Genomic DNA, 9,914 nt, shown 5'->3' with positions numbered 1-9,914 from the left:
TCAGCATCCCTACTTGTCACCCTTATACTGGTCAACCTAGTCAACTCTAGCCATGGTGGTCAACATCAAAGTTACTCACCTTGACATGGTCTTGGATGACATGGCTTTGGTTGACCAAGTTTAGTTCAAGAAATGAGAAAGCCAGAGGGGTAAAGTAGTGAAGAAATTATTTTGGTGACAAGTGACCATTATCATATGTATGTAAGAATTTTGATTTCCTTGTGTTTGATTCTTGATCCAAAGATGCAATGGTGTTAGTTTATCATATTGAAGTATTTTACAAGCAAGGGAGCAAGCAATTATGGCCTAGGGTGAGGATTTGCAATTTGGCATATTGTGTATGTAAGTGAATTATGGGTTTTTCCCATTTTCTTCTTTTCTCCTCAATTTAGGGTTTGATGATCTTTGTTAGGGTTTAAATAACAATTGTTAATCATACTAACACTCATCATGGCAATTGCACAAAAGAAATTCACTCAAATGCATGAACCTATATGTGGCACTATATGCATAGAAAAAGTTTTTGTTAATTGCAAAATTTTGACTTTGGGGAAATTGTCTTTCTTGTTTATTATTGTTGAAACTTGGGATGTTACAGGCCATATCCTTGATTGGTGATGCAAGGCCCACCACTACCAACTCGACTGCTTCTTTTTCAGTCACACGAGCCGAATAACATCGGTTCCTAACAAGTCTGAAGCGCTGGACGTATTCTGCCACAGTTTCTCCACGCTTCTGACGTACTTGTGCTAGATCGGCAATGCCGGCCTCGGAAGCCTCTGAGTGATACTGCATGTGGAACTGCTCTTCCAACTGCTTCCACGTCCGGATTGAGTCTGGTGGCAGCGATGTGTACCACCCGAAATCCGATCCTGTGAGGGACTGTGCGAAGAACCTCACACGCAGCTCATCTGCTGCTGAGATCGTGCCCAGCTGTGCCAAATATCGGCTCACATGCTCGATGGAGCTGGAACCATCTGATCCATTAAACTTGGAGAAATCAGGGAGCCGATATTTGGGTGGTAGCGGGATCAACTCGTACTCGTTGGGGTACGGCTTGGAATAGCCGATTGTCCTCCTTTTCGGCACCATGCCGAACTGGTCTCTCAGGATGGTACTGATTTGATCCGCGGTGCTGGCTGCAGGAGTCGAACTCTGAAGATTCGCCGGAGTGGCATACTTAGCCAGCCATGCGTGCTTTTCCAGCTCTGAGCCAACTGCAGGAGCTGAGCTCTGGAGGTTTGTCGGAGTGGCATACTTAGCTAGCCACGTCTGCTTCTCAAGATCTGTTCCCGAAGTCCCTCCTGTTGTTCCAGGAGGTCCCCGTCGTTGCGATCTGGTTTGTGAGTGCCCGATTCTGCGATGGCACGTATGTGCACGTGTATCCGTGAGGGATCTCCTTCGGCGCCTCATGCAAGAACTGGTAGTCACTAGGGTAACCACCGATCTTGTAGACGACGTATGCCGGTGAACTCGGCACTTCTGGTGCTGCCAACGCGAATGGCAGCGGTGGACGGGACTGGAGTGGCATCTCTCCTTGGTAAGTCCCGAGAGCTGGTCCTGACGGAGAGTGCGATGCCTCATGATTTCCTGGATCACCCGAAGAGCGACACGCTCCAAAGTGTTCACCAGAGCTCTCGAGAATGGCGGTGTAGCGAATGAGCTACCATGAAGTTAACCTCCCGACGCGGGGACCTGGTGCGTTCTTCGACGGGCGGACAGGTCCACTCCATCGAGCGCCTTCGGGTGAGAACCCTTTCCACGATGCCATGTGAGCGGGTTACGTGAAAAGAGCCGATGAGGTCGGCTTCGAGGATCGCTTTGACCTCGTCATACTTCTTCTTGAGCTCCTCGGTCAGATCCTCGTACGTGACTGGGGTGCCGTCCGCCATCTCAGATGTAGATGGCGATGCGGTTGATGTCGAAGACTGTCCCACCGGGCGTGCCTGAATGTGTTGCGGTCAGAAACCCACCGGCGAGCAGCGACGGGCAACACAGTAGAGCCGGGAGGCTCCCAGGACTGCGGCTGGCCCTGGTCCCTCTGAGCGACGGCCCGCAAAGACTCGGCACGCACGTCCGATGCTGGTGCAAGGGCGTGCCACCTGACCTATACCTGGTCAGGAAGGTGATGGAGATGCCTCGCTTAGTTTCCTGCATGGCATACACGTAAACATTAAATACGAGCCTCGATCGGCTCTCAGGTTGTCCTGTGAATCGGCTCAAAGAGCCGATCCACCCATGATTCGCACGAGGTGTACGAATATATGGTGGTCCTGCTTGATCAATATAAAGCTAAAACGATCTACTACGATTTAGGGTTTTCACCACATAATCGAAACATCCTACTCGTGATTGAGCCTGGCGGCCACGCACGGTGATCGTAAACCGTCCCTAGACAAGGCCTAAAAACCAACACGAGGTTGATCCCCGGAACATCCTGTCTAGGGCCAGCAAACTACACCCTACGCGCCACTGGATCCTTCAATCCGTTTGTAAGGCCTAACTATGCAGATATTAAACTAATCCCTGAAGAACAAGGAGCAATCATGACGGATCGGATCTACTAAATAATGATCAAGCGGGGTGCCGCCCCTACACCTAAGATAGGCGTAAGGGCGGCTAGACGTCTCAGGGTTGCACGACGATAGCATATGATACGATGAACAATGCTAACCTTAACACGTCTAAGATAACTACGTTGCTCGCCATCAAAAAGGCTTCAGTACGAGCAACGCATGAACAGCGAATAAACGTGTACTGCCTAGATCGCAAGATGCGATCTAGGCAGCATGATGCTTACCGGGAAGAAACCCTCGAGACAAGAGAGTTGGCGATGCGCCTAGATTGGTTTGTGGTGAACGTGATTGTTGTTTATTTCATAAACCCTAGATACATATTTATAGTCCGTAGACTTTCTAACGTGGGAATAATCCCAACCGTGCACGAGCCAAACTCTAACTAACCGACACGTATCCTACTATATTACAGATACACGGGCAAACTAGCCCAAACTTTGCATATAAGGCCGATTCACGTATATTCTTCCATGTATATTCTTCAAGCCCATCTTGATCGCGGCCCACCTCTGATTCGGTCAAATTCTGGTGATACTTGTTGGCTATACTCCCTCCATGCCAAGGAACAAGGCGTAAAAATTATGGCGTGATTATTAAGAAAGACATGCAGCGATCAAGTGTTTCCTTCTTTACCCTTGCATGCACGCGCATGATCTCCTTAAATCTCTCCCGTATTAACTATCTGGCAACGGAAGTCTCCTCTTTTCGCTCCTTCCAATTTCACAATAACTTCCTTGTCTCTCCGCATGCACATGCATGGCCAGTAAAATTGCCTCAATAACTGCTCCTCAGCTGATATTTTGGCTCAGCACCCCGCATGCGTCGTGAAAGGCTAATAATAGCCACACAAATTACTTCTCCACTTCCGGTATTTAAGGGGTAGTTTTGGAAGAAACCGTGTAAACTTTACCCTGCGCCTTATCCTATGAAGAAATTTTGAAAAATTATTTACGCCCTATTCCTTGGGATGGAGGGAGTACTGTACTACTCCCTCCATGCCAAGGAACAAGGCGTAAAAATTATGGCGTGATTATTAAGAAAGACATGCAGCGATCAAGTGTTTCCTTCTTTACCCTTGCATGCACGCGCATGATCTCCTTAAATCTCTCCCGTATTAACTATCTGGCAACGGAAGTCTCCTCTTTTCTCTCCTTCCAATTTCACAATAACTTCCTTGTCTCTCCGCATGCACATGCATGGCCAGTAAAATTGCCTCAATAACTGCTCCTCAGCTGATATTTTGGCTCAGCACCCCGCATGCGTCGTGAAAGGCTAATAATAGCCACACAAATTACTTCTCCACTTCCGGTATTTAAGGGGTAGTTTTGGAAGAAACCGTGTAAACTTTACCCTGCGCCTTATCCTATGAAGAAATTTTGAAAAATTATTTACACCCTATTCCTTGGGATGGAGGGAGTAGATGACATGACATCTTGCTTATAGCCAACAACCAACTATACTATTGGGATTGGTATAAGGAGGGCAACCACACAAAGTCCCCAGAATTTCACTGTTGTCGCTAGTTTTCCGTAGCTACTCCCTCCTCTTTCAAAATAAGTGTCCCAGCTTTGTCTGTCTAGATACGGGAAACAGAGGTAGCAGCTGTCAGCCTGTAAATGGGCATGCCGTGGGTGTCCACTAGCTGTCAGCCTGTAAATGGGCATGTTCGCCTGACTAGCACAAGAGCGACGCTTGTGCTCATTTGATTCTTTAGTTTAAGCAGAGTTCATCTGCCCACTTATATCCATCAAATAGATACTGCAAAGCCATACTAGAGGCACATGTTTGACCAGCTACATTACACGACCTAATACACATGGAGAGTACACTGTTAAGCATCTGACAGTTCAACGTTTGGGAATGCCACATACACGACAACTACCAGATTCATATGCTAAGCAGTGTCAGCCTGCCCACTTAAACCCACATGAAAGAGCAACAGCTACACAAAATACATAGGAAAGAGTAGCTAGATTCATCACATAAGTACACTAGCTTCATCAAGAGTGTTAGCTCCATTGCCTTCTGTTAGTGATAACTAATAACATGCTGCAGCTTGGAAGGTGAGACATGAGCAACAGCACAAATTTGACCACAGGCTGCATGCTTGGAAGGACCAATAAAGTGATAATGGCCTGCCAATTAGCAAGTGCAAAAGAGGTAAGCTTCACAATGAATACATTGTAGATGATTTTAAAGCCATGCATGCGCACAATATCAGGATGTGAAAGTATACTATTTCCCCTCACCATAAATACTTATATCAACATTTGAAAACACAAATGACCAATATTTCATGTAAAAGCACAAGTAGACAAGAATTCTTGATGTCACAAAAGGGATATGCTAAAGAAGTGGATTTGTGTGAACAGCATTACTAAATAAGAGATGCTACTGATTGGCTATTTGCATACAAATGACAACATTTCAGCAAGCTTTGGAGCAGGACATCGTCTTGCATTTCTAAACAAAAGATTTCAGACTTCATTAGCACACCATGACACTAGCTAAAAGGTTTCAGGTATCAGAGTATTAACCATGTTATTCTTCACTCCAGTTCTTCTCACCAGCCTGAGCTTTCAGAAGTGTCATTTCCTGTTTCATGCACATAGGTAAAAAAATTAGAGCACAGCCAAGAACACAATCCACTTGTTGATCCATAAAATTGACCATGTTGCTCACTTTCATATGCAAGTGTCTAACTAATTCTTCGCTCCTCTACTATGCAAGTGTATAACAAGTGCATGGTCAGTACAAGCTGACCATGGTCTTGTCTTCTTATACATGTACAGACCATCTATCGTTTGCTACTAAATCTTCTTATACTAGTGCAATGTCAAGTAGCCTACTAAATCAAAGGCATCACAAAATAATAATTCATTGCTACACAAGTGGCAGGAAATGAACCTTCTCACGTGTGGCGGGTTAAACTAGCTGGAAACATGGAATCTCACCATGTCAAACAAGATTGAAACTACTAGCTATATACAAGAACAATCAATATTCCCATTACCATTTTTCGAAATTGTCAATAGCTCACTCACCTCATCAACGGTAGATGGCATCACATGAGGTGTGCTTGCTTTGGAAGAAGAAGATCCTGCAACAATTACAAGTCAAAATATGCCACGTGATACAAATTTATGAAATAGAGTAGATGCTGGAAAAGGTACTTACCGCTAGGTCTAATCCAATCTCCAAAACACATTAATGCCTCAACTGTTTCAGCTGCTAGGCTACTTCTGTGATCTGTAATAACTCTCCGGCACGTGCTAAACGCAGATTCAGAGGCAATACTTGAAGCTGGAACAGGTAGCACATCACGGGCAATGTTGCCAAGTGTTGGGTACCTTGCAGAGTTCACAGCCCACCATTTTAAGATGTCAAAATCTGGTGTACGAGGATGGAAGTCTTCATCAAGGTACCTTTGCAGCTCATCACGGTTTTTAGCTTTCTTAAGCTTTACATGTTCATCCCAATCTGAAAGGGCACTATCAGCCAAAGCAACTTCCTGGCCCTTTCGTTCTTGTGACAAGATATCGACATTATCTTCAAATTCAGCTGCATATTCAGTAAACAGGGCTTCGATAGCTGTCCTCACTTCTTGGATATGTTTATCCGCATCAACTCCAAAATATTGTTTCAATCGGAACTCAACATGTTGCATTTTAAACCTTGGGTCGAGTATCACCGGTATGCAGTTTGTCAGGTATGACTCCATAAAGTACATATGAAATTTCTTCTTCATTTCATTCACCATGATTCTGATTGTACCATTGTCGCTCTTTGCTTGTTCATCTAGAACAAGTTTGACACTCCAAATCTCGAGGAAATAGAGATTAGAGGTTGGGTAATTTGAGCCTGAAATAACATTGGTGGCATGGCAGAATACCTTTAGAAGCTGACAAATCTCTTCAACCATTTTCCATTCCTCATCTGAAGGACCAAATGTATAATTTGGTTCTTGTTCCTCTAATGTCTCAAAGACTTTTCTGAATGGTAATGTGGACTCGAGCATCTGGAATGTGGAGTTCCATCTTGTAGAAACATCTAGTGAAGGCTGGTGTTTACATTTTATTCCAACTTTTGCAACCATTTTGGCAAATTGTTCTTTTCTAAACTGAGAACTTCTGATGTATTTTACATTCTCTCTGATGTTGTCCACAACAGACTTCATGGTTCTCAATCCATCTTGCACTACTAAATTTAGCACATGAGCCGCACAGCGAATGTGTAACAGTTTCCCTTCATGATGGATAAGGTTTCGATCAACAAGATTTTTTCTGAGATGGCTAACCATTTTGGTGTTAACTTCTGCATTATCTGTTGTGAAGCTAAATAGCTTGTTCTCAATGTTCCAATCACGAAGGCTATTTAGTACCACACCAAACATATTCCATGCATCGTGGGGTGTTTCAACTAGGCAAAACCTTATGATTTTGTGCCTAACTTTCCATTTACTATCAATCCAGTGGCATGTGATACAAAGGTATTCAAGTTTTTGGTTCGAAGTCCACATATCACAACTTAGAGATACTCTATAATTGCAATTCTTGAAGAAACTTTCATAGGCATTTTTGTATTGATGGTAAGCGTCCATGCAATCATTTTCGATAGTTACTCTATTGACAGACTTGAACCAGGGATTCAATGATGCACAAAACTTTCTAAAACCATAATACTCGACGAATGAGAAGGGCAGCCCATGCAAGACAATTAACTTAACAAGCTCACTCCTTGCAGCTTCTTGATCAAATTTCCAATCAGGGTCTATTTCATCAGAAGTTTTTATTTGCTGAATCACCCCATCCATTGAATTTTTCACCTCACATACTTTCAAGTGTCTACCAAGTTGACTGGTACCTGAGACCCTAGAGGCTGGAAATACGTTGTTGCAATAATTGCATCGGCCTTGCATCAATACCCCATCAATATATATTGGCTCAGCATCCTTCCAAATGATAGAGGTAAGCTTGCGTTGTTTGCGTTTGGAGCCTACAAGTATGAAAAGTTTCAAATATGGTCATCTTCATAGTATTAGTGCTCGTATTTGAGAACAGTTGATAGAGGTTAAAACTTACCATTTGTAGCAGTGGGTGGTAGATCATGCATAGAAGTTGAAGTACCATTTGTAGGATCAGGTGATAGATCATGCATAGAAGTTGGAGTACAACTTGTAGCAGCGGGTGATAAATCATGCATAGAAGTTGGAGTACCATCTGTAGCATCAGGTGATAGATCATGCATAGAAGTTGGAGTACCATTTGAAGCAGCAGGTGATAATTCACTCCTTACAGCTTCTTGATCAAATTCCCAGTCAGGGACTATTTCAACAGAAGTTTTAATTTGCTTCATCACCCCATCCATTGAATTTTTCACCTCACATACCTTCAAGTGTCTACCAAGTTGACTGGTACCTGTGGCCCTAGATGCTGGAAATACATTGCCGCAATACTTGCATCGGCCTTGCATTAAGAACCTACCAACATATATTGGCTCAGCATCCTTCCAAATTGTAGAGGTAAGCCTGCGTGATTTGCGTGTGGAGCCTACAAGTATGGAAGTTTCAAATGGTCATCTTCATAGTATTAGTGCTCGTATTTGAGAACAGTAGATAGAGGTTAAAACTTGCCATTTGTAGCATCAGGAGATAGATCATGCATAGAAGTTGGAGTACCACTTGTAGCAGCGAGTGATAGATCATGCATAGAAGTTGGAGTACCATTTGTGGCATCATGTGATAGATCATGCATAGAAGTTGGAGTACCACTTGTAGCAGCAGCTGATAGATCATGCAAAGAAGGGGTCTTCGAAGTCCCGGCTAAATTTGGAGAACTTGCATGTGAGTGCGCCCTTTTTCTTGCCATCGTCATAGGAGATCTAGAGACGATTGGAGCCAATTTTCTTCCTACGGTTTTAGAACTGTTTTCCAATTGAGTCATGACAACCTGCATTTACGACAAGAAGACTACATTAGCATCACATTGTCAGTAAAAGCATAATCAATCTTTCATAAATCACTCATGGTCTTATCTAGTATAAGAAGAACACAAGCTCACCTTGGCATTCATAACTTTGGCAGACTTGCTTGCTCTTAAGCTACCACTAGCCTCTGAAAGTGGTCTTTTGCTCCCTGCAGTTGGAGATATTTTTTCTGATTGTGTGACTGTAACCTGCAGACAGGGAATTTGAGACAAAGTAAGATCAAATCCACAACAACAACACACCAAAAAGACAATTAAAGTTCATATTAGGCATACAAAATATTATAACATATACTGAACAGCTATCTTTGTTTCTCTAATAATGCACTTAACAAAGGGAAGTTGTATATTTGACATCACCAATAAAAAATGGGGGTTACGATAATGCAGGGCTGGACAGCACAGAATAAATGGGGGATCCAATAATACTAACATTCTGTCTTCTTATTAAGTTAAGACATTGATACCAGAGCAGAATACCTTCAGAGTTTACACACACCCTCTACTGAAAGAACTGGAAGCTCTGAAGACACCTCACATGTGACAAACATAGCAGAAAGAGAACAAAATGATAACTTAGTTAAATCATTTAGGGGCAGAATATGAAATGGGCTATTGGTGCAGGATCCAAAAATCAGCCAAGACATTGTATATCAAGGTGAATTAGAGAAAATGAAACAAACAATTCAATCACATTCCTTTGAAAAGTAATCATCAGATTACTTATGTATCAGTAAGTTTTGCATTAGTGTACAAAGGTTTATTTTGAATGTACGTCTGCGTGTACTGCCGGTGTGGTGCGTCAGGTCGCTATAATGTCCTCGGAGATTAAGTTGGCGATGCCAAGAATCAACAAAATTCAGGAGACTAAGACTGGAATGCATCACTAGTTTAAGACTAGAATTTGAGCAGGGCATTGCTGCTGGATGAAAAACTAGATCGATGTACCTTCTTGCGGCTCTTTTTCCGCTGGAGCTCGCTGCCGCCCTGCAACTCCCCATGGACCTCGCCGGAGGCGTGCGGCTCCCCACCGACCTCGCCGGACGCGTGCGGATCCCCAAGAACCTCGCCGAACGCCGGCTGCTCCCCACAGATCTCGCCGAACCACTCGAGGGGCGGGATGAACGCGGCCGGAGAAGAGGAGCGGAGGGGGGCAGCGGAGGCTGAGTGACGGAGACCAGAGTCAGGGCCACGGAGCCTCGATGCGGAGGGGGTGAGCGGAGGGTGCGAATTTCTTCCGGCCATGGCGCCCGTCGCCAACGCCGAAGAGCCTCGAAGCGGCGTGGCGGCCGTAGTAGCGGCCGCGCCGCGGGTGTCCGTGATTTTTGTTCGCCTGCCCACGGGTGTCCACTTA

At 44.2% G+C, this 9,914-nt stretch overlaps 1 protein-coding gene across 2 annotated transcripts; it reads right to left on the bottom strand.

The window, feature by feature from the left end:
• Nucleotides 1–4,332: 4,332 nt before the first annotated feature.
• On the bottom strand, nt 4,333–9,899 carry LOC127313890 (zinc finger BED domain-containing protein RICESLEEPER 2). 2 transcript variants are annotated; one of them, XM_051344380.2, is made up of 9 exons: nt 9,596–9,899; nt 9,509–9,565; nt 8,636–8,749; nt 8,209–8,524; nt 7,658–8,125; nt 5,754–7,571; nt 5,621–5,676; nt 5,114–5,171; nt 4,333–4,711 (listed from the first exon to the last, which is right to left on the bottom strand). In XM_051344380.2, the coding sequence occupies exons 1-8, from the start codon at nt 9,803–9,805 to the stop codon at nt 5,118–5,120; spliced, it is 3,093 nt and encodes a 1,030-aa protein (XP_051200340.1). In that variant the 5' UTR covers nt 9,806–9,899; the 3' UTR covers nt 4,333–4,711; nt 5,114–5,117. The 2 variants fall into 2 exon arrangements, with proteins under 2 accessions (XP_051200340.1, XP_051200332.1); XM_051344372.2 differs by having other exon boundaries at nt 9,509–9,898.
• Between the last annotated feature and the right edge of the window lie 15 nt (nt 9,900–9,914).

Source organism: Lolium perenne, chromosome 1 (assembly GCF_019359855.2).
Source record: "Lolium perenne isolate Kyuss_39 chromosome 1, Kyuss_2.0, whole genome shotgun sequence".
NCBI classification, from domain to species: domain Eukaryota; kingdom Viridiplantae; phylum Streptophyta; class Magnoliopsida; order Poales; family Poaceae; genus Lolium; species Lolium perenne.
This window is presented reverse-complemented; position numbering and strand designations above follow the sequence as displayed.

Excerpts from the sequence above, each read along its gene's own strand:
- LOC127313890 (XM_051344372.2), bottom strand. The coding sequence starts at position 9,805 with ATGGCCGGAAGAAATTCGCACCCTCCGCTCACCCCCTCCGCATCGAGG. Across the intron at positions 8,750-9,508 it reads GGAAAAAGAGCCGCAAGAAG|GTTACAGTCACACAATCAGA; the intron begins GTACATCGATCT and ends CCCTGTCTGCAG. Across the intron at positions 8,525-8,635 it reads CCAAAGTTATGAATGCCAAG|GTTGTCATGACTCAATTGGA; the intron begins GTGAGCTTGTGT and ends TCGTAAATGCAG.